This window comes from Dreissena polymorpha, chromosome 6, assembly GCF_020536995.1.
Source record: "Dreissena polymorpha isolate Duluth1 chromosome 6, UMN_Dpol_1.0, whole genome shotgun sequence".
NCBI lineage: Eukaryota > Metazoa > Mollusca > Bivalvia > Myida > Dreissenidae > Dreissena > Dreissena polymorpha.
This window is the reverse complement of record NC_068360.1, coordinates 117,061,896-117,087,537: the sequence shown is the minus strand read 5'-3', so window position 1 is coordinate 117,087,537 and position 25,642 is coordinate 117,061,896. Positions and strand designations below refer to the sequence as shown.

The 25,642-nt window shown below is 37.3% G+C and overlaps 1 protein-coding gene across 1 annotated transcript; it reads right to left on the bottom strand.

Moving 5' to 3' along the window:
• Positions 1 to 2,193: 2,193 nt before the first annotated feature.
• Positions 2,194 to 23,759, bottom strand: LOC127836038 (stimulated by retinoic acid gene 6 protein-like). Its single transcript, XM_052362455.1, has 14 exons — positions 23,630 to 23,759; positions 21,653 to 21,816; positions 20,795 to 21,018; positions 20,315 to 20,397; positions 18,556 to 18,617; positions 17,455 to 17,626; positions 17,003 to 17,078; positions 16,558 to 16,636; positions 14,783 to 14,831; positions 11,899 to 12,013; positions 11,091 to 11,192; positions 4,406 to 4,569; positions 3,958 to 4,089; positions 2,194 to 3,094 (listed from the first exon to the last, which is right to left on the bottom strand). Exons 1-14 carry the CDS (start codon positions 23,757 to 23,759, stop codon positions 2,559 to 2,561), a joined length of 2,088 nt encoding a protein of 695 aa, XP_052218415.1. The 3' UTR covers positions 2,194 to 2,558.
• Between the last annotated feature and the right edge of the window lie 1,883 nt (positions 23,760 to 25,642).

The window sequence follows — 25,642 nt, the reverse complement described above, 5'->3', positions numbered from 1 at the left end:
AGAAATAAATATACTAGACATTCCTAATTTTGGAAATATATTGATCCAATTAAGAAGGATGGGAGAGTCCACTATGCATAAATGGGTTAACTGCAAATAATCGTTGACTATACAATACGGGATGATAATACGATACGACATTCAATATAAACAATATGATTGGTTTAAAAAAGTATAACACACGAAAATACGTAATAATCTCGCTTTGAGTATCAAACAATTAGATATAAAAAATACGTTAATCTAAATAAATTGATGAACTGAAAACATTACTTGAAGCACTAGGTTCTCAAACGGATAGTCTTACTGCAAACTGCGGCGTTAATGTCGGCGTCCGTTGTATATCGCCGCCTTGGTGCAAAAAGGTACCATGTGACATTGAAATTAGGAAGCAAATGGTACCTTTTTTGCGCCAATAGGGCGATATCTACTATGCACATGGTCTAGTGAGAGCCACGCGTCATTGGTCTCATGATTATCATCGACATATGTAGCAGATAACTTTAAACATATACTTCCTTGAAAACAATTTCAGAAAATTTAATAGTTTGTATGTAACATCATATAAACATGTAGTTATCCCCACGCTTTTTGAAAAAAAGGTGGGGATATTGCGGTTATCTCCGCCGTCCGTCCGTCTGTCTGTCTGTCCGTCCGTCCTGGCCACTATCTCCTCCTACACTAAAAGCACTAGAACCTTGAAACTTACACACATGGTAGCTATGAGCATATGTGCGACCCTGCACTATTTGGAATTTTGATCTGACCCCTGGGTCAAAAGTTATAGCGGTTGGGGTGGGGCCGCGTCAGAAATTATCACTCATTTTTTTAGGTTATTTTACATTTACTTCTTTATTTCTACACCGATTCACTTCAAATTGATACTGGACCTCTCTTATGACAATACGGTCAATCTCAACCATGCATGGCCCCATTCCCAACCCTGGGGCGCCCCGCCCACATAGGCCACACCCACCAAAAATTTCCATTTACTATAATTTGTTCATTTCTACACGGATTCACTTCAAATTGATACTGAACTTTTGTTATGACATTAGGGTCAATCTCAACTATGCATGGCCCCAATCCCAACCCTGGGGCGCCCGCCCACATAGGCCACACCCACCAAAAAATTCCATTTACTATAATTTTTTCATTTCTACACGGATTCACTTCAAATTGATACTGAACTTCTCTTATGACATTAGGGTCAATCTCAACTATGCATGGCCCCATAACCAACCCTGGGGCCCCGCCCACATAGACCACACCCACCCAAAATTGCCTTTACTATAATTTCTTCATTTCTACACCGATTCACTTCAAATTGATATTGAACTTCTCTTATGACAATATAGTCAATCTCAACTATGCATGGCCCCATTACCAACCCTGGGGCGCCCCGCCCACATAGACCACACCCACCCAAAATTGCCTTTTACTATAATTTCTTCATTTCTACACCGATTCACTTCAAATTGATACTGAACCTCTCTTATGACAATACGGTCAATCTCAACTATGCATGGCACAATTACCAACCCTGGGGCCCCGCCCACATAGACCACACCCACCCAAAATTGCCTTTTACTATAATTTCTTCATTTCTACACCAATTCACTTCTAATTGATGATGAACTTCTCTTATGACAATACGGTCAATCTCAGCTATGCATGGCCCCATTACCAACCCTGGGGCACACCTAGGTCAAACATTCGGCGTGGGGATACGCGTCGGCCTCTGCCGCGCCATTCATAGTTGTTCTCTAATACAATGTTCAAATCATGACCCTGTGGTAAACCCTCAGGGTTGACATACTTTATAAAATTCAATGTAATACAATACGTTCAGGAATCCAGTTTTCATCAATACTGTACGACCGATGCAATGGATACAAAGTTTAAATATTTCAGATTAAAAAGAGTTCTAAAAATAATATTATTTTGGCGCACTTTCATGAATCAAGATGCAAAAAAAGATGAACGAACAATCGTCTTAATGAAATTTTTAACATTAGCAAAACTCTCAATATATAAAAATGTTTAACTAAACCGACACAATTGAAATTGCAAAATTCTGGGGCTTAAACCAAACAAAACAAATATTTGAAAAAAGAAACATGTTATTGAAGAAAATAAATGCAAACCAGTAAACTTAAATAACAACAAAATCGAAAATGTACAACGATATTTCCACAAATCCGAAAATGTATGCCCATAATAAGAAAATCGTGATAAAGTAATACATCCGATTGTTTTCTACTTTGCGTCTATTTTGTTTTGTATTTCGTATATATAGTTTTAGCATAACACATAATAATAACACTTATACGACTTCGTCTTCTATAAATACACGTTAATTTTATGTAAATTTTTCATAGATAAAACAGTGTCCGTAATGTACAAATAAGAGGTAGGAAACATCACAATATCCGCATACAAGCGTTTTCGGAGTAAAACTGTTAAATATCCACGCAGTATACATCTGGCGCATTCCCTTTTTAAATTGTTGTTTTAAGTGTATGTATAGGACAGCGCGTTTTTCTTTTTTATTCACGTTAGACATTTGTTTTAATGTCTAACATCTTTATCGGCTTCATTTTTTTTTCATGGTCCATCTCCAAGGATGTAAATGCCGCTGATTTCCATTGCTTATACGTTGTTAGATCGGCATTTGATGCACCCTTACGATCAGTTTGAGGGGTAATAAACGTCATCTCAGTTATTTCTTCACTTGGTGGACGGGAAGCGAATACTCCGAGTCCTAAACCCTTATCTCTTCTCATTTTCTGCAAGAAATTATTTATCTTTAACGCTTTGACCAAGTTGTCGGCAGAAGTAGGTTTACCTTCTGCCTGAAGACTTTCATTAACGTCATTAATGTCGACTCCAGATCTCTGCATTTCTTTCATGACTTCGCTTGTTTGGTTCTTGTCAAGATGGTACATCTTTGATAGGCGTTCTTGCAGTTCTTTCACATGGTCCAAGTGGCATTTCCGTGTGGCTCTGAGAGCCGGATTCTTCAATATCGAATAAGCAGTTTGCCATCGGATTCTAGCTCGAACAAATGCACGTGCCTTCTCTTCGGTAATTTCTACAATGTACGCGACGATAATATGTATTATTAACAAATATTTCTCCAAACTTGAAGGTTTCATATTGAAAAATCAAAGGAGTATTTTTATTGACAATTAAGTTTGATATAAATACAGTTGCATCATAATATATGTTTTCTTTATCAATAATAAAGTACTCCATCAATATCGCATAGATGTTGGCTTATTAATGTTTTCCAAAGATATCCAAAACGTGCGTAAATAAAGCTTTCATCGCTGTATATTTAAAGGGGCCTTTTCACGTTTTGGTAAATTGACAAAATTATAAAAAATTGTATCAGATTCGCAAATTTTAGTTTTAGTTATGATATTTGTGAGGAAACAGTAATACTTAACATTAACAATGCTCTAAAATAGCGATTCTATGCATCTTTTGGCGATTACAAATCTGAACATTATAAAGCGTTGCAACGAGAAACGATTGAATAATTTGGAGAGTTCTTGTGCTGTCGTAATATTTTGTGAAACTACGAGGACTGCTTATATAAAGCATAAAATACATCCTTAATTGTATGAGCACGGATGGCCGAGTGGTCTAAGTGGTAGACTTTTACTCCAGGAAACCAGGGGTCAGTGGTTCAAGCCCTGTTAGGGGTTACTTTTTTCTTTTTTTTTAATTTTATTCTTGATTTTTTACTGAAGCTTTTTAGATCCAATGTTTACATTTATCAATTTAAAACATTTAATGACAAACTTCAACACATGCCAAAATCTGTGAAAAGGCCCCTTTAAGTACCGGAAATACAGTCGGGGTTGTATAAAAAAAACAGCCTATAGTTTCGTAAGACGTGAGAAAAACAAAACACTTATCATGCACAGAAAGAACCAAATGCTACAAAACCTGGTTTCTCTGGGTCGTTAACGGCCTCATCCCGTTTCTTCTTTCCCGCCATTAATATCCGTACGAACATAAGCAAAACCGGATGGGTATGGGAGCATTCCATGTGCAAGAAGCCAACATATGCAGCGAATCCTGTAAAAAAATGTATTAGCAAAAACAAACAGTGAGTCATTCAAATTATGTTTTCTGTAAAAAGATATGCATGGAATTACCTAACTCCTGTATGCTATGTTATATATCTTGAAAGTTAATAAGAGAGGCACAAATCTAACAAGGCAAACTGCAATGAATTTGAACATAATATCAATACAATATACCATATTTTATATCGGTAATGCTAGGATTTACTTATACCATTGAACGAGAATTGATAAAGCTAAATTCATTCAGAAATTTAAATTTGAGCAAACTAACATCTCGGTAAGAACTTATATGTTAACACACAGACCTGGATCCATCATCTGGAATCTCCTGGGAAGAGCGCTGTTGTCGAGACGAGAAAGGAAGATGGTGCCAATAACGATGGACTTGATAATGCGCATGAGGCACGACAGGAAACCGAGGAAGATGTTGTAGAAGAACAGGAAAAACGAAAAGCTGAACAAGGCGCGTCTGAAAGTAATTTAACCCATTTATGACTAGTGGACTCTCCCATCCTTCTAGATTGGATCAATTTATTTCCAAAATTAGGGATGTCTAGTATATTTATTTCTATATTTAGAATATAAATTACAGAAATTCCTTTAAGCAAACAGCGCAGACCCAGATGAGACGCCGCATCATGCGGCGTCTAATCTGGGTCTACGCTGTTTGCCAAGGCCTTTTTTCTAGACGCTAGGCATACATGGGTTAAGGTAAAAAAGAACATGGTAGAGCATCTGAAATTATATTTTCGGTAAGTTTATTTATATGAAAATCAAACGCAAAAACTGAAATACAGCACATGCAACACAAATTAAAGTCAACATGGTGTATTTTAAAACATGCGGGTCTGAAAGACCCAAAGTCGCTCACCTGAGATACCAAGGAATCGACCTGTTTTGTGCAGCCCATCATATCAATAGAACAAATATTCTGACCAAGTTTCATGAAGTGTGAACTATAATGTAACTTATAGAGAGCTATTAATGTGGTCTCTACAGTGTAAACAGGGTTTTACTACAGCAATATATATTTTTTTTAATAAAAATGCCCCGCCCCCTGGCGGCCATATTTTTCAAGCAACCTGAACCATTTTCAAACTCGTCCAGGATAGCATTCGGACAAATCTTCTTACCATGTTTCATGATGATCGGAAAATAAATGTTGCCTTTAAAGAGTTAACAAGGTTTTACTATAGCCATATAAGGACATATGCCCCGCCACCTGGCGTCAATGTTTTTCAACAGACCAGAACCATTTTCGAACTTATTCAAGATATCATTAGAACAAATGTTCTGACTAAGTTTTATGAAGATTGGACTATAAATGTGACTTTCAGAGTGTTAACAACTTTTTACTATAGCCATATAAGGAAAAATGACCCACCACCGTGGCCGTGTTTTTCAACCAAACGGAACTATTTTCGAAATTGCCCAAGATATCATTGGGTCAATCTTTGACCAAGTCTCATGAAGATCGGACCATAGATATGATCTCTAGAGTGCTAACAAGGTTTTACTATATCCATATAAAGCCATATAAGGACAATGGCCCGCCCCCTGTTTTTCAACAAACCAGAACCATTTTAACCTAATCCAAGAAATGATTAGTACAAATGTTCTGACCAAATTTCATGCAGATTTGACTATAAATGTGACCGATAGTGTTTACAGGTCTTTACAATAGCCATATAAGGAAAAATGCTCAGCCCCCTGGTGGTCATGTTTTTCAACCAACCGGAACCATTTTCGATTTCGTCAAAAATATCATTGGGGCAAATCGTTTGACGAATTTTAATGAAGATCGGACAATAAATGTGGCCTTTAGAGTGTAAACAATGTTTTAATATAGCCATATATAGCCATAAATATAGGATCTGACACGAGTTGTCATATCATACCATATTTTATTAAACGAGTTCAGGAATTTTATTAGTAAGCGAGCCTTTGGCGAGCTTACTAACAAATTTCTTGGGCGAGTTTAATAAAATATGGTACGATATGACAACGAGTGTCACATCTTTTTTATCACATGCTTTTAGATGAGCAAATTAAATAAATAGTTACGCAAACATAATGATAAATCACGAATTGTGTTTACATTTCGTGACGTCATTTGACGTTGAACGTCTTTTCAGCAAAATAACAAAATGCGATTGGTCAATAAACGAAAACTAAGCCAATGAAAACGCTTAAAATGTTGTATTACACATGTGTTATATAAATCAAGAGGGCCTGAAAGGCTCAAAGTCGCTCACATGAGATAACAAGATATTATTGGGAAAATCTTCTGACCAAGTTTCATGAAGACCGCCCCTTGGAAGCCATGTTTTTCAAGCAAACATAATTATTTTCGAACTCATCCAAGATATCATTCAGACCAATCTTCTGACCAAGTTTCATGAAGATTGGACAATAAATGTGGCCTCTACAGTGTTAACAAGGTTTTACTATAGCCATTTAAGAAAAAATGCCCCGCCCCCTGGCGGCCATGTTTTTCAACCAAAGGGCATCATATTTTAACACTTCTAAGATATTATTGGGATAAATCTTCTGACCAAGTTTCATGACGAGTGGACAATAAATGTGGCCTCTAGAGTGTTTACAAGATTTTACTAAAGCCATAGATAGCCATATAAGGAAAAATGCCCCACCCCTTGAAAGCCATGTTTTTCAAGCAAAGGTAACTATTTTCAAACTCATCTAAGATATCATTGGGACAAATCTTCTGACCAAGTTTCATGAAGATCGGAAAATAAATGTGGCCTCTAGAGTGTTAACAAGGTTTTGCTATAGCCATATAAGGAAAAATGCCCTGCCCCCTGGTGGCCATGTTTTTCAACCAAACAGCATCATTTTTGAACTCTTCCAAGATATTATTTGGATGAATCTTCTGACCAAGTTTCATGCAGATAGGACAATAAATGTGGCCTCCAAAGTGTTAACAGGTTTTACTATAGCCATATATAGCCATATACGGAAATGTCCCGCCCCTTGACAGCCATGTTTTTCAAGCAAACGTAACCATTTTTGAACTCATCTAAGATATCATTGAGACCAATATTCTGACCAAATTTTATGAAGATTGGACAACAAATGTGGCCTCTAGAGTGTTAACAAGGTTTTAACAAGGGAGTTAACTACTGGTATTAGAAAGTATGCACTGGTTATCTTTCTTTAACTGACTGTTCACATGTTTTCACTATATACATATGGAGAAAACTTCCCCACCCTCTGGCGGCCATGTTTTTCCATCCATCATAACCATTTTTGAACTCTTCCGAGATATCCATAAAATCGATCTTTAGACAAAATTTCATGATGATTAGGTCAAAAATGTGACTTCTAGAGTGTTCACAAGCTTTTTTTTACTATATAATTATAAGGAAAATGACCCCCCCCCCCTTGCGGCCATGTTTTTTTTCCGATCCATACCATTTTTGAACTCAACCGTCGTATCAAGAAAACACATATTCTGACCAAATTTCATGATTATTGAATCACAAATGTGACTTCTAGAGTGTTCACATGTTTTTACTATATACATATAGAGAAAACTGCCCCACCCCCTGGCGGCCATGTTGTTTTACCGATCTAGACCATTTTCGAACTCGTCCGAGATATCAATGAAACCAATGTTTTGACCATGTTTGATGATGATTGGGCAACAATTGTGACTTCTAGAGTGTTCACAAGGTTTCAATAAAGCCATATAAGGAATACTGCCCCGCCCCCTGGCAGCCATATTTTTCAACGGACCGGAACCATTTTTCAACTCAAGCAACATATCATTAAGACAAACATTTTGACACAGTTACATGAAGATTGGGCATTAAATGTGACTTCTACAGTGTTCACAAGGTTTTTCTTTTTTTGACCTAGTGACCTAGTTTTTAACCCAGCATAAGTTATCAATGGGTCAAATGTTCGGACCAAGTTTCATGAAGATCGAACAATAAATGTGGCCTCTGGAGTGTGCACAAGGCAAATGTTGATGCCGCACGACGCACAACGCACGACGCACGAAGGACGACGGACAAAAGGCGATCACAAAAGCTCACCATGAGCACAGCTCAGGTGAGCTAAAAATGTGACTTCTAGAGTGTTCACAAGCTTTTTTTACTATATAAACATACGGAAAAAGAACCCCCCCCCCCTGGCCCCCTGGCGGCCATGTTTTTTTCCAATCCAAACTATTTTCGAACTCAACCGACGTATCCAGGAAGCAATTGTTCTGACAAAATTTCGTGAAGATTTGACCAACAAGAGGGCCTGAAAGGCAAAAAGTCGCTCACCTGAGATTCAAAGGAACTGACCTGTTCTGTGCAGCCCAAGATGTCATTAGAACAATATGTTCTTACCAACTTTCATGACTAGTGAACTCCCTAGCAGCTACGTTTTTCAACAGACCAGAACCATTTTCATACACATCCAAGATATCATTTAAACAAATATACTGACAAAGTTTTATGAAAATTCATAAGTCCATATATGGAAAAATGCCCCGCCCACTGGTGGCCATGTTTTTCAAGCAACTGGAACCACTTTTGAAATTGTCCAAAATATCATTGGAACAAATCTTCTGACAAAGTTTCATGATGACCGTACAATAAATATGGCTCCTAGAGTGTTAACCAGGTTTAACTATAGCTATATAACGAAAAATGCCACGCCCCCTTGGCGGCAATCTTTTTCCACCAACCGCAACCATTTTCGAACTCATCCAAGATATCATTGGGACAAATCATCTGACCAAGTTAACAAGGTTTTACTAAAGCATGATATATAGCCATATTAGGAAAAATGCCCAACCCCCTGGTGGCCATGTTATTTAAGCAACCGAAACCATTTTTGATCTCATCCAAAATATCATTAGGACAAATCTTCTGACCAAGTTTCATGAAGATCGGAAAATAAATGTGGCCTCTAGAGTGTTAACAAGGTTTTACTTTAGCCATATAAGGAAAAATGCCCCGCCCCCAGCCACGTTTTTCAACCAACCAGCATCATTTTTGAACTCGTCCAAAATATTATTGGGATGAATCGTCTGACCAAGTTTCATGAAGATTGGACAATAAATGTGGCCTCTAAAGTGTTAACAAGATTTTACTATAGCCATATATAGCCATATAAGGAAAAATGCCCCGTCCCTTGGCAGCCATATTTTTCAAGCAAACGTAACCATTTTCGGATTTATCCAAGATATCATTGAGACCAATCTTCTGATCAAATTTCATGAAAATTGGACAATCAATGTGGCCTCTAGAGTGTACACAAGATTTTACTATAGCCATATATAGCCATATAAGGAAAAATGCCCCGCCCCTTGGCAGCCATGTTTTTCAAGCAAACGTAACCATTTTCGAACTCATCCATGAAATCATTGAGACCAATCTTCCGACCAAATTTCATGAAGATTGGAAAATAAATGTGGCCTCTAGAGTGTTAACAATGTTTAACTATAGCCATATTAGGAAAACTGCCCCGCCCCCTGGCGGCCATGTTTTTTCACTGATCTAAACCATTTTCGAACTCGTCCGAGATATCAATGAAACCAATGTTTTGACCAAGTTGCATGATGATTGGGCAAAAATTGTGACTTCTAGAGTGTTCACAAGGTTTCTATATAGCCATATAAGGAATACTGCCCCGCCCCCTGGCGGCCATGTTTTTAGACAAACATTTTGACAAAGTTACATGAATATTGGGCATCTAATGTGACTCCTACAGTGTTCACAAGGTTTTTCTTTTTTTGACCTAGTGACCTAGTTTTTAACCCAGCATGACCCAGTTTCGACCTCAGTCGAGGAATCAATAAGACAAATGTTCTGACCAAATTTCATGAAGATCAGACAATAAATGTGGCCTCTAGAGTGTTCACAAGCCAAAATGTTGACGACGGACGACGCACGACGGACGACGCACGACGGACAAAAAGCGATCACAAAAGCTCACCATGAGCACGTTGTGCTCAGGTGAGCTAAAAATGTGACTTCTAGAGTGTTCACATGTTTTCTATATATATTTCTCTACAGCCATATAAGAAATACTGCCCCGCCCCCTGGCGGCCATGTTTTTCAATGGACCGAAACCATTTTTGAACTCAACCAACATATCATTAAGACAAACATTTTGACAAAGTGACTTGAAGATTGAGCATCAAATGTGACTTCTACAGCGTTCACAAGGTTTTTCTTTTTTTTGAAATAGTGACCTAGTTTTTGATCCAGCATGACCCAGTTTCGAACTCGGTCGAGGCATCATTGGGACAAATGTTCTGACCAAGTTTCATGAAGATCTGACAATAAATGTGGCCTCTAGAGTGTTCACAAGGCAAATGTTGACGATTGACGCACAACGCACGACGCACGACGGACGACGGACAAAAGGCGATCACAATAGCTCACCATGAGCACGTTGTGCTCAGGTGAGCTAAAAAGAAAATGTATTAGACAAAACATCTATGGTGGCCATATCGTGCATGCAACGCTTTATTCGAATGGCGTAGGTGAAAAAACAAAGCCAGAACATGGAATAGAGCGTGTCCTAAGAGCAATTGAAGGTGCATGTGTGTAAAAGAAAATTGGGTAGAAAAAAAAAGAATAGTAAGCGTTTGCAATGTTATTTTTAGTCCGGCTGTTTGAAGAACATGGATTTCAAAAAGCTGAACAACGTGCAATGAAATATAAACCCATTTACGCCTAGCGTCTAGAAAAAAAGGGCATTGGCAAACAGCGTAGATCCAGATGAGACGCCGCATGATGTCTCATCAGGGTCGGCGCTGTTTGCTTAAAGGAATTTCTGTAAGAAATATTCTAAATATAAAAACAAATATACTTGACATCCCTTATTTTGTAAATAAATTGATCCAATTTAGAAGGATGGGAGAGTCCAATAGGCATTAATGGGTTAAGTGCTGTTTATAACTGAGTTTATTAAAAGTGTTGATAACATTGGACTATTCCAATGATAAGGCATAAAAAATGTATTTACCGATTGTTCATTGCCAATAACAGACCGCGGTCTTGCAAAAAGAAGAACTTTGCAGACAATTTCTGTACCACCATCAGGACAATGGTCATCACCCAGGCCGGCCTGAATACAAAATAAAGCCGATTGCGACTTAACCCTTTACCATTTTGATACGTATTTTCAATTATGTGTAGTCCCTTAGAAAGTTATATTTAATTTAAGACCTTTCTTACTAGATTCATGTTTTTAAGGCTTCAACAGCATAAAACCTGAACAGACTGCGAGTAACTCGCATGCTGTTCTGGTTTTATGGTGTTTGCAAAAGCCATTTACACTTTGCTTCTTATGTGGGAAAGGCTTAACTGCAAACACAGATGCTGTGTGGGCTTATGAAAAATACGGTTTTAAAATAGGCTTTTAAAAATATCATCTTCAATTGCAATTACGTTGAAAATTAACCCATTTATGCCTAGCGTCTAGAAAAAAAGGCCTTGGCAAACTGCATAGACCCAGATGAGACGCCGCATGATGCGGCGTCTCATCAGGATCTTCGCTGTTTGCTTAAAGGAATTTCTGTACGAAATATTCTAAATATAGAAATAAATATACTAGTCATCTCTAATTTTGGAAATAAATTGATCCAATTTCGAAGGATGGGAGAGTCCACTAGGCATAAATGGGTTAAACAACCGTACAGTGAGTTTATCTGCATAAATAATATAGTTGAACACAAATTTTAACAAGTGTTAAGACAAAGTGTTGTGTGTTAATATGAGATCACGGCGAAAATCTTCGTGTTCTTTAAACAAATAACTGTTTCAATTCTTACCACGTGGTTGCCAGAATTCCTATTAACCACTCTGTGTATCCCTCCATCAAGATAATAATCAGCACGCACAAAGCCACAGAGATAAGTAAGAAACAGATTAGATGCAAGATAAAACCTGCAAAATAATAAATAAATAAATTAATTAATTAATTACTAAATACATAAATATATAAATACATAAATACATAAAAATCAATATATACAGGATCGGATCTGACACGTGTCGTCTTTTAATACCATTTTCATTAAACGAGTTCAGGAATTGGGTTTGTTAACCAGCCTTTAGCGAGCTTCTTTAGCACATTTTGGAACAAGTTCAATCAACCATGGTACGAAATGAGAGTTTCAGGTCTTTTTTGTGAATGCTTTTAAATTGGTCTAGATCGCCGTGGTCCAGTGGATATGATATCCACCAAGCGATCGGGAGGTCACTAGTTCGATACCCACAATGGGGCGTTTTTTAATCTCCCCAAAAGTACTGGTTCTACCCATGACCAAAACTCATTATAGAGTCAAATTGCGTCGATGGTCCAAAATGAGCCCTGCAATTAATCGGAATAATAAGGAGAAATAAATATTTACGAAATGATAAATCCGGAAACATGTTTAAATTGCGTGACGTCACTTGACGTTGCAACGTCAATTCTTCTTAACACTCTAGAGGCCACATTTATTTTCCGATCTTCATGAAACTTGGTCAGAAGATTTGTCCCAATAATATCTTGTTATCTCAGGTGAGCGACTTTGGGCCTTTCAGGCCCTCTTGTTTTAAAAAATCGCGTTGCGTTATTAACAAGGTTTTACTATAGCCATATAAGGAGATATGCCCCGCCCCCTGGCAGCCATGTTTTTCAACCAACCGGCATCATTTTTTAACTCGTCCAAGATATTATCGGGATGAATCTTCTGACCAAGTTTCATGAAGATCGGACAGTTAATGTGGCCTCTAGAGTGTTAACGAGATTCTACTATAGCAATATATAGCCATATAAGGAAAAATGCCCCGCCCCTTGGCAGCCATGTTTTTCAAGCAAACGTAACTATTGTCGAACTCATCCAAGATATCATTGAGACCAATCTTCTGACCAAATATCATTGGACAATAAATGTGCCCTCTAGAGAGTTAACAAGGCAAATGTTGACGCCGCACAACGCACATCGCACAACGGACGACGGACAAAAGGCGATCACAAAAGCTCACCATGAGCACGTTGTGCTCAGGTGAGCTAAAAACGTTCAACATGCTTTTTAGCAGATATTTAATACAAACTCGTAATCGTTATATAAGATAGAAATATGGAGCACCATGCGATAAATAAACATTTCACTGTTTAAACGTCTTTGTCATGTCACGTAAATTTTTATAAGGATGAGTTATTGTTTGTTCTCTGATAATACTTAATTATAAATCTAATAATTGATTATCATATGAGTGAATTTTTGTGACACTTATATCAATACCTATATTTGAAAACATGGTATTCTCGTTACACTTACACATTAAATGTATACAGTGTGATTTCCACAAATGAAACCAAAATATGGATGTTATATAGTATTTTTAATAATGTTCAGGTATAATGTTCAAAAGTCATAGGGAATTAAGACCAACACATCGACAAAATTTAATAAAATTACTATAAGTATTCAAAACGAGGGCAGTTTGTAAAAATGCATGCCCCCCATATGGGCTGTCAGTTGTAGTGGCAGCCATTGTGTGAATACTTTTTGTGTCACTGTGACCTTGACCTTTGACCGTGTGACCCGAAAATCAATAGGGGTCATCTGCCAGTCATGATCAATGTACCTATGAAGTTTCATGATCCTAGGCGTTAGCGTTCTTGAGTTATCATCAGGAAACCATTTAACTGTTTCGAGCCACTTTGACCTTGACCTTTGACCTAGTGACCTGAAAATTAATAGGGGTCATCTGCGAGTCATGATCAATGTACCTATGAAGTTTCATGATCCTAGGCGTAAGCTTTCTTGAGTTATCATCCGGAAACCATTTTACTGTGTCGAGTCACCGTGATCTTGAACTTTAACCTAGTGACCTGAAAATCAATAGGGGTCATCTGCCAGTCATCATCAATGTACCTATGAAGTTTCATGATCCTAGGTTTAAGCGTACTTGAGTTATCATCCGGAAACCATTTTACTGTGTCGACTCACCGTGACCTTGACATTTGAACTAGTAACCTAAAAACCAATAGAGGTCATCTGCGAGTCATGACCAATGTACCTATGAAATTTCATGATCCTAGGCGTAAGCGTTCTTGAGTTATCATCCGGAAACCATTTTTCTGTGTCGAGTCACCGTAACCTTGACCTTTGACCTAGTTACCTGAATATCAATAGGGGTCATCTGCGTGCCATGATCAATGCACCTATTAAGTTTCATGATGCTACGCGTAAGCGTTCTTGAGTTATCATCCGGAAACCATTTTACTGGTTCGAGTCAACGTGACCTTGAACTTTGACCTAGTGACCTGAAAATCAATAGGGGTCATCTGCGAGTCATGATCAATGTACCTATGATGTTTCATGATCCTAGACGTAAGCGTTCTTGAGTTATCATCCGGAAACCATTCGGTGGACGGACCGACGGACCGACCGACATGTGCAAAACAATAAAGCCCCTCTTCTTCGAAGGGGGGGGGGGGCATAAAAATCTTTAACATGAATATTAAGTGACAGCAAGTATAATGTAGGGGGTAATCACGTGATGAATTAAAGGAAGTAAAGATGGCGACGTCCATGCGGAGAAAGGTATTTTAATAAATAATCAACTGTAATAAAGAGTAAAAAACGGCGAAAAATACCGGTTTCGGCACGAACGTTGCCATCTTGATCGTCTCTCTGTTATATAAAATATGTCACTTACCCCAGCCGATGTAGGCAATCTGGAACCCGGCATACTTCATGCTGCCCAACTAACAACAGAAATGCACTTCATATCTTTGTGTCGAGTTGTACAATATATCTTGATTATTTTTCAAACATACATTCGTGATTTTAACAGTTTGCTTTTGTGAACGAAAAATATTTTGAATGCAAGTAAAATGTAGACAAATGTAGAAAAATGTAGAAAAAGATATCGGCAATACGATAAATGGTTATTCGGATTTGAGCTCTTTTGCATGGTGTTCGTTCCTTTCTTTTTCTTAATGAATGTAAATAGCTCAAAGTAAAAAGTATATATACATTATGTATTGTGTTGAATTAAGTTTCAGTTTAAACGCATTGAAGACGAAGCCAAAATATAAAATACAAAAGCTATTGCAAAAGAAACTAACACATTTGCATTTAATTAATGATGCACAATCAGATAAGCGTTAATATCTTCTGTAAAATCAACAGTCATTGACAAGTGGCTTTATCTTGAGAATCGAGTGTAGCTGCAGCAAAAATGTACCCCTTAAATTGCGAATATTCATACAGTATTCAATGCAAATACTTATGATCATTTTTCTTTACCATCAATTAGCAGCATTTTTTGTTAATACACATCACAATAAACAATCAAAATCAACAAATATTTCGTACAATATTTCGAAAAAACAACAACATACAACAATTAATGTTCCTTATAGCAATAACCAATATTTCAACGCTGGTCTGGTAACATAGAGTGCACAAGATGCAATATATGCTCTTTTTTTCTTTTTTTAGTGGGACAAAATATTCAACACATGTTCACGTACCATGTTAGTGTTCGCGTGTCGTATGAAAGGATATCGTTACGGGAAATAAAAATGGAACATATTGTGCAACAAAATATTAAAAACGAGCAATTTGTATCTCGTTTAATATATGTAACCATAATAACCATACCACATCTAGCATTAAAAGTTTGGCTATTTCTATAAGGAACACTGATTGTATGCGTGAACTTTATTTTACGAAATATTTTGCGAAATATTTGTTGATTTTGAGTATCTATGTATCTTGAAAAGATGCTGACATCCCTTAAAATTTTAATATTATAAGATTGATAAAACTCCGTTATATCACCAGTAAAAGGTTCCTTATAAACACCAACTGGGTGTTAATTAAAGGCAGTGAACAATTCGTATAAATTACATGACAAAAGACACATTACCAACCAAATAATTTACCGGTTTCAACACAGGGTGGTCAGTATATAGCATTAGGGTTTCATGCACAGGACATACACAGGACAAATGAAACATTCAAGCATTTCAATTTAACCCCCAAAAAATAACCTTAATTACATTAAAGACCCATCGTTCAATAAAAAAAAACATTATACTTAATCAATCGTTAAATGTAAGGTAGAACAATTACATTGCAAAATTAATATGAACAAGATGTTGAAAAATAGCGTTTATGTGTTAATTGAGCAAAATATTGGAGTCGCGTTCTGAGAAAACTGGGTTAAATGCATGTACGTAAAGTGTCGTCCCAGATTAACCTGTGCAGGTCGCAAAGGCTAATCAGGGACAACACTTTCCGCCTTAACTATATTTTCGGTAAGAAGGGACTTTCTTGAAACTAAAAATACCATAAAAGCGGAAAAGTCGTCCCTTATTAGCCTGTGCGGACTGCACAGGCTAATCTGGGACGACACTTTACGCACATGCATTAAAACAAGTTTTCTCAGAACGCGTTTCATCGCGATGTGTAAATTGTCCGTACCAGTAGGCCAGTATTTGCGAATTCGGATCTGTGCGGGATATGGGTGTTATCACCTTTGTACAGGGATAGCATGTTAGTCCTGAAAATGAAGTCATGTTCATATTAGTGGTTTAACACTGGAATGCGTAGTTACAGGTACGTGGCGACAACAAAACAGCGTTGATTTTAATGCCGCGTAAAGCAGGGTATATTTACATGTATTTGATCAAAGCGCTGGAGGCACTGAATTTGTTCGCTGTTGAATAATCTTAGACGCAACTCAGTTTTCAAAATTATGTTATAGCTTTTTATATCGCAAGTTGGAAATGACCACAACCCATTCAAATTTATAAAGAGTGTGTCTTAAAGCACAGGTCGAGGTGTGTGTTTTTTTCAAATCATTAATAAAACATATAATTGAAGCTCAAAAATAAAAATGTATGTCATATGTGACACTCTCGCGAACCTGTATGACGTCAACATGTGCAGAATGGAAAGTACTCCCGTCGCTCCTGCAAAGGTCAGTGATACGATGACGCAGACTGAAAATAAAACCAAATGTACGATATATGATATAATTTGAATACTTTGTCGATTTTTAGTTTCAACATAATTTTCTTTGGCTTGATTGAATCGTGCGCTGTGGGCTTAAAAAAATGCTCTCGAGTCCGTTTCCTTGTTGGAACCAGTACTTGGTGTCTTCGGGGGAGATACATGTATACAGAACGCTTCTACAACAACGGAAATCTAGTCCGTGCCTTGACGTTCGATAGGCTGACACCTCATCCACTACGCCACTGCGACTTTACGATACTTTTTTTTCAGAAACTACTCTGCGCTACATAGTAAACACCTAACTGTTACAATTGATATTTATAAGAAAAAACAACAACATCAAAATAAATCAATGAAACATACTGCGTCCGTCCTGGATCAGATCTTGAAACAATATAAATTCGTCCCTAGTTTCGGTTATCCACTCTTCCTCTCCCAGCTGGAACTCACGTCCGATTTCGTCAAGCGTTTCTTTAAAACCGTTGCTCAAAATAGTGAACAGCGGCAGAATCATGACAAAGAACTCCACGACAGCCTATGGAGAAAAGAAGGCGTATATAAATAGTCTACCCATCGTTAAATAAAACAACCACTCACGCAATTTACAACGCATGTAGCAGCGGTAAACAATAACTCTTTCAGTGCTGGACACGACATTTGAAGGCCTTTGCAAACAGTTTGGATCAAGATGAGACGCCACAGAACGTGGCGTCTCATCATGATCCAAACTGTTTGCTATTCTGATAGTATTCATTGAAACAAATCGAAGAAATTGCTAATTTTAGAAATTCAGCAGACGACATTTTAGCAGACGACTTTCCCAGCATGCAAAGGGATAAACATGTTGTTGTTTCTTGGATGACCCAAGCCTGGACCAGAAACGATGGCATTTGCATCTGTGAGTAGTAACAGTATCTATAACAGAGCATCGCTTTGGAAAAAAATAGCCTTAACCCATTTACCCCTAGTGGACTCCCTCATCCTTCTAAATTGGATCAATTTATTTCCAAAAATAGGGATGTCTTGTATATTTATTTCTTTATTTATAATATATCTTACATTAATTCATTAAAGCAAACAGCGCAGACGCTGATGAGACGCCGCATCATGCGGCCTCTTATCTGGGTCTACGCTGTTTGCAAAGGTCTTTTTTCTAGACGCTAGGCATGCATGGGTTAATGCTTGTGTGTTAAGTGTCGTGCCAGTTTAGCCTGTGCGGTTCACACAGGTTAATCACCGGCGACACTTTCAACCTAAACTGGATTTTGCTAAGTAAAGAATTCCTTTAAGCGAAAAATATAATACAAGCGGAAAGTGGCATCACTGATTAGAGTGTGCCGACCGAACAGGCTAATCTGGGATAACACATTACGCACATGCATTAAGCCCCGTATTTCGAGAACGAGGATAAAAAGATGGAGTAGAATCCAAGGAAGAAAACAAATAACGGAATTAAGAACGTACTAAATACAGCAATATAATTCCCATCACTGTCACGGATAGAACACGTGTGGAGTAGCGGTATTCTGAAACATATCAAGGAAATTTGTGAACAGTAAAAAAAAAACATATATACAAACAGATGTAAACATTGTTGCCTCGACTACATGTACAACTAAGATAGCACTTGAACGATTAAATAACTTCCCATTGTTACTTATAAAAATTTGTGTATATTATTTTCGACAGTTAGCACATACGTTTATTTAATTTATTGATTATGCAAACGTATTCATAACAACTGACCCACACTGGTAATAAACAAGAGGGCCTGAAAGGCCCAAAGTCGCTCGACTGAGATAAAAAGAAATGACCTGTTTTTTTGCAGCCAAAGATATCAATGGGACAAATGTTTTAAACAAGTTTCATGAAGAATGAAAAACAAATGGCCCCCTGGCGGTCATTTTTTTCAACAGACCTAAACAATTTTTGAACCCGTCCAAGATATCATTGGGACAAATCTTCTGACAAAGTTTCATGAAGATCCGACAATAAATGTGGCCGCTACAGTGTTAACAAGGCAAATATTCATGACGCACAAAGGAAGACAGACAACTGACAAAAGGTGATCACAAAAGTTCACCATGAGCACAAAATATTATGCTCATAAATATTGTCACCTTGCTTGAAGATGCTATTATTAAAACTAATTGAGTAAACTAAATCAAGATATGATAGCAACATTTGCACTCAGCAAGTGCCATTCAGATTGAACTAAAAATGTGACTAAAAGTGTTCAAAATGTTTCACTATAAACAACTGTAGACATACAAAAAACTACCACCCCCTGAGAGCCTTGTTTATAAACAATAATGAACTATTTTCAGACTCACCTTGCAATTATATTTCCAATTAAAAAATCAATAAATCCGTTTAAAAACACAAATCTTTGATAATGTGGATTATTGTATTAAAAAGTAAAACCCAGTTATTTTAGCAGAAATGTGGACCCTTCAAGGGAGAGTATCTTGAGCATACTAGTATTTGATGAATAAAGAGTTCTCTCAAATTCCTGAGTAAGAGTTACCTAATGCCTATTCAATAAATAGAAAGTTCTGAGACACTTCCTTTCTGGCATTGGATTCCAAGGCTTAAACCTACAGAAAAAAATCGAAATAAAAAAATCTACATTAATGTGCAGAGATATTTCTTAGTTATATAACAAAAGCATCACAAAATGTCTGAAAGAGGTAAACCAGCAGGAAGGAAGAGGAAAGCTCAGACAAAACTGCCAGAAAACCAGGAAACTGGAGTGTTCACAAGCTTTTGTACTAAATATAAGGAAAAAGAACCTTTTTTTTTAACTCAACCAACATATCATTAAGACAAACATATTGACAAAGTTACATGAAGATTGGACATCAAATGTGACTTCTAAAGTGTTCACAAGGTTTTTCTTTTTTGATCTAGTGACCTAGTTTTTGACCCAGCATGACCCAGTTTCGAACTCGACCAAGCTATCATTAAGGAAAAATTTCATGCAGATCAGACAATGTAAGTGGCCACTAAAGTTTTCACAAGGCAAAATGTTGACGACGAAATACGGACGACGGACGAGCGACAAAAGGTGATCCCAAAAGCTCACCATGAGCACGTTGTGCTCAGGTGAGCTAAAAATATACATATCAATCGGATAACCATTTTCTACAAAATGGTTGGATGCGAACCAAAGACACTAAATGCGAGCAAAAGTCGAAAGAACCGCGATAATGAATGCTCTTACTGTGTTTGTTCTGATAGATGACACGCGCAAATACTGATTTTGCGATCCCGGCCACCTTCTCTTTCAGGTTGCGTGCGGCAGGTCTTGGAAGGTAAAGGCGTTCATTTATAAGTACACACTTTAGGAAATATTCGTCTTGCATTAAAAAAAATACGTGACTAAAATTGACCATGCAGTGCAATTTCTTAATGACAACCAGAAACTTTCTAATCACCCAAAGATTTAATCAGTGAAACAAAGGGTTCATAAATACCCTCAGATTTCGTAACAAACCTCCAAAGATTTCATAATTAACGGTTTGAACTTATTTAGAATTGCAACTGTTTGTGTGGCGAAATAAGTTTTATAAAAATGTAACAAGAAACAATACAACGATAGTATGCAAGGTCATATTTTGTTTGCATTACCATATAGTGCCTCCATTTTGTAGTTACTCATTCAATTGAAAGCAATTCAGAAAAACAACAACAATGTAATTACGGTGGCGGTTTTGGAGGGCGCAACAAATCACGGACGTGTTCCGCCTCAGATGTTGACTCTAAATCCTTGTCCTCGCCAAGAAAGGACACCCTCTCTGATGACGTAAAGATGCGCAATGACTTACTGCGCAGACCATGGAAGATGCACACTGGTATGCTGACGCAAAGGTAGCCTAAGCAGGCGAGACTTGGAAGGTCTCGAACAATGAAAATAAGGCGGGCTGTCTGGAAAACAAACAAGAACGAAATATGACTACATTGCACTATATTCAAATCTGTGTCTCCATCACACGCGTAATTAAATGGTTTATGGTCCTCAACCCTTTGCATGCTGGGAAATTTGTCGTCTGCTAAAATGTCGTCTGCTGAATTTCTAAAATTAACACTTTCTTCATTTTTTCCAAAGAATACTATCAGAATATCAAAAAGTTTGGATCCTGATAAGACGCCACGTTTTGTGGCGTCTCATCTGGATCCAAACTGTTTGCAAGGCCTTTAAAATTTGGTTCCAGCACTGAAAAAGTTAATTAAACATATTTATGAACATACACGCAAGAAGATCTGGGTATTCCACAATACACATTACCTTTAACGTAAATTCAATTCATTGTTTAACCCATTTATGCCTAATGGACTCTCCCATCCTTCTAAATTGAATCAATTCATTTCCAAAATTAGGGATGTCTAGTATATTTATTTCTATATTTAGAATATTTCTTACAGAAATTCCTTAAAGCAAACAGCGCACACCCTTATGAGACGCCTCATGATGCGGCGTCTCATCTGGGTCTACGCTGTTTGCCAAGGCCTTTTTCCTAGACGCGAGGCAAAAATGGGCTAAAGAGCGTATGCAACTTACTGGTATGAGCTCGCATTCAAATATCTTGTATATGTCGACAGCTAGCAGCACGCATGCGTACAGGAAGGTCACAGCAAGACTGACCAGAGAGTCCAGGGCAAGGCCTGCAAACAAGGGGAAGTAGCCCACCCCTATCACCGCCATGGACAGGATCTTGTTCCAGACTGAAACCAAACATTCCGATTTAACCGCAACACATTTACACAACCCAATGTACACGTATCACTACATTTAGCACCCGATCGTGGGATTATTTCTTATCGAAAGTTCGCTTTTGAGGATTCAGATTTGCCATCTGCATCCGTATGAAATAAGACTTACCATTTAGCTACTGTTCAAAAGAATGTAGAAAATATAACGGTTATGGTAATTATGGCAAAAGCATATCATCGCCCACATGTTAAGTGGTTTAACATTGCTGTAATTCATCACGCACCCGATGAACTGTAATTATTTTTGCGAAAGAATTTTGTTTTTGCTATCTTTATCATCCGCAGTCTATTAAGAAGCACAGCGCTTTTGCGCGAATAGTCCGAAGATTATCGCCTCCCATCACTTATTCGTTTGCACACATATAGGATCTGGCACTAGTTGTCATATCATACCATATTTTATTTAACGAGTTAAGGAATGTTGTTTGTAAGCGAGCCTTTGGCAAGCTTACTAACGAATTTCCTGGACGAGTTTAATAAAATATGGTATGAAATGACAACGAGTGTCAGATCTTTTATATCAAATGATTTTAAATGAGCAAATAAAATAAATATTTACGCAAACATAATGATAAATCCCGAATGTTGTTTACATTTCGTGACGTCATTTGACGTTGCAACGTCATTTCAGCAAAAAATAACAAAATTCGATTGGTCAATCAAACGAAAATAAACCAATGAAAACGCTTAAAAAGTATATCACACATGTGTAAGATAAAAATATTCGTAATGTTTATATTACATGGAAACAGGGTAAGGCATGTGATAAACAAAATTCGTACGCTTAATACAGGAGTCTCGCCTTGGAAAAACCGGGCTTAATGCATGTGCAAAAGTGTCGTCACAGATTAGCCTGTACTGTAAGCAAGGCTTATGAGGGATGGCTCTTTCCGCAGTAACCCATTTATGCCTAGTGGACTCTCCCATTCTTCTAAATTGGATCCATTTATTTCCAAAATTAGGGATATCGTGTATATTTATTTCTATATTTCGAATATTTCTTACAGAAATTCCTTTAAGCAAACAGCGCAGACCCTGATGAGACGCCGCATCATGCGGCGTCTCATCTGGGTCTACGCTGTTTGCCAAGGCCTTTTTTTCTAGACGCTAGGCATAAATGGGTTGAATTGGTTTTCGCAAACCTGTTAACAAAACTATATCATAAGAGCGGAAAGTGTCGTCCCCGTTAAGCCTGTTCTGTCTGCCCAGGGTATGGGGCCACATTTTACGCACATGCAATAAACCCCGTTTACACAAAGCGATGATCAATTTAAAGACGATTTTGCATTTCGACAGAAGTCACATGGACAAGTTTTATCACAGTGATTTATACTATTAACCCATTTATGCCTAGCGTCTAGAAAAAAGGCCTTGGCAATCAGCGTAGACCCAGATGAGACGCCGCATGATGCGGCGTCTCATCAGAGTCTGCGCTGTTTGCTTGAAGGAATTTCTGTAAGAAATATTCTAAATATAGAAATAAATATACTTGACATCCCTAATTTTGGAAATAAATTGATCTAATTTAGAAGGATGGAAAAGTCCACTAGGCATAAATGGGTTAAGCTAACTTTTCGTTCCATTCTACGCACCCGATATATCTGAATGTTGCCTTACAGTCATAGCATCTTGAATCGTAACGGGGACAAGCCATTCGGTTTTGTATGCTATGAAACAATCAACGTGTTCGCAATTTTTTTCTGATAACGTTCTTTCAAATGAATATAATTAATAATTATTGGCTTAAGATTGTCCAGGTACCTACTTGTAACGTATGTAGGACCATGAAGGCTCACGATTTGCGTCTCCCCAAAAGTCATTTCGAACGCCAGGTGCGTCATAGCGCCCCAGGCGGCCACATAGGACATCCGGTTGGACTTGCTCAAGATATCCATTGGACTGTCAAACCGAACAAAATGACATTTAAAACACTGATATAATAGCAATGTACTTGTGCCTGCCAGTTCATTAACTGGCGCAATGGTATTATGTTTATTGAATAGCTTTGGATAATAATCAGTTCCTTTAACAAATTTCGTATTCAACGACTTTTGTCACACGAACCCAGTCTGTTGATACAAAGCGATAACAAATTGTTCAATAGTTCACCATTGGGATGTTAGTATGGTTACACTAATGAGGTCAGCAAGGAATTCTTTAGAAATATAATGTTTGCACAAATATTTTATTGGCGTCGCCCTGGAGGGCGGCGACTAGTATATAATGCATTTTTTTCGCTTATGGGAGGAGAAGTTATTTTACGGATCAATGTATATATTTTTGTTTTAAGAATATCTTGCATAGTAGTGATTTTTTGTGTAAATAAGTGTAAATAAGTACTGCATTTGTGCATATTACATTTATTACAGCATTTAGTGCCAATAATGCAAAGCTAATTGTTTTAATTAATAACTGATTCACAACTGATCACAGGGGAAAGATCACAGGGACTGGGCAAATACGCGAAACTTTCTGGTTTTGTATAAAAACAAATGATGATTTGTATAAAAACAAAACATAATCAAAATATATTTATTTTGTGGTTTTTCTAATTTGCCTATTTAGTGGAGAATCAATGTAGTACGATATTTGACGACCTATCGCGCAAGCAAGTTTAGTGGAAGGCGTAGTGGTACGAAAACGTACAATGTATTAATTTATTAATAGACATATAATAACGATCGCTATACACAACTTCACCAAATAGCAGTGCATAAGTGAATGTCAGCCAGAACAGCTCAGTTGGGAGAGCGTTAGACTGAAGTTGTTTACGCAACAGTCATCTAAAGGCTCCCGGTTCAATCCCGGGATCCGGCACGAATGGAACAGTTCGACGGCTAACAATCTTTTCAGTCAGGTTAATAAATATAATAAAGCTTTTTTATGTAGACATTTTAAAATCTATTTTACTACAATTGGACATTTTTATTAAAATTAATGGATGCAACGTGGTGACAACGTTAATTAAAATTTCTTACATCACTTAAATATCTTATAAAAAATACACGTGTTTTTATATTAACAAATAAATGCAAACAACACATCTATTATCCATGTATTTTTATGGCTGTCTATCATAGGCCTATCCCTACCACATATAGAGCGCGAAGCGCGACACATATTATTGATTGTAACAATGAGTTGCGATAAAGGAAGCAGCCGCTTATCAAGGAGGAGCTGTGTCCCAGCAACCCGTTTCCCTAGAGTCAAGCACTCCTCGGAGTTTTTTTTTAAAGAAACACATAAAGAGCGCGAAGCGCGACACTTATTTCTATCCAGGTGGTATGGGCCCTTTAGCATTATACGACCATTACGTCCATAGTTATCTTCCTTAGAATTTGAGAAATTTTGAAATCCTTGTTCGAAGTCCAAAATTTTCATCCGATTGTTCACAAACTTTCACAGGTTTTTTTTATCAATGAGGACCAAACCCAAACTCTATATTAGCAATACATTTGTATCGGACCATAAGTCCAGAATTATGTCTTTTTGAATTTAAAAATAAAAGTGAAAAACTGCTTGGTTAGGTGATTATGTCAACATTTTTCATCAGATTCTTTCCAAACTTACAGTGTCTTCATATCAATGAGAATTTTTACCTCATTTAAAATGAGAAACATCGGGACAATAAGTCCAGAATTTTTTACTATTAAATTTGACAAAATAAACAATTTCCACTATTCAAAAGATTTCACAACTTTCGTCTGAATCTTTCCAAACTTGTTAAGTGTTTTTATATCAGTATTACTCGAACCCTATTGAAAATGATGAATATCGG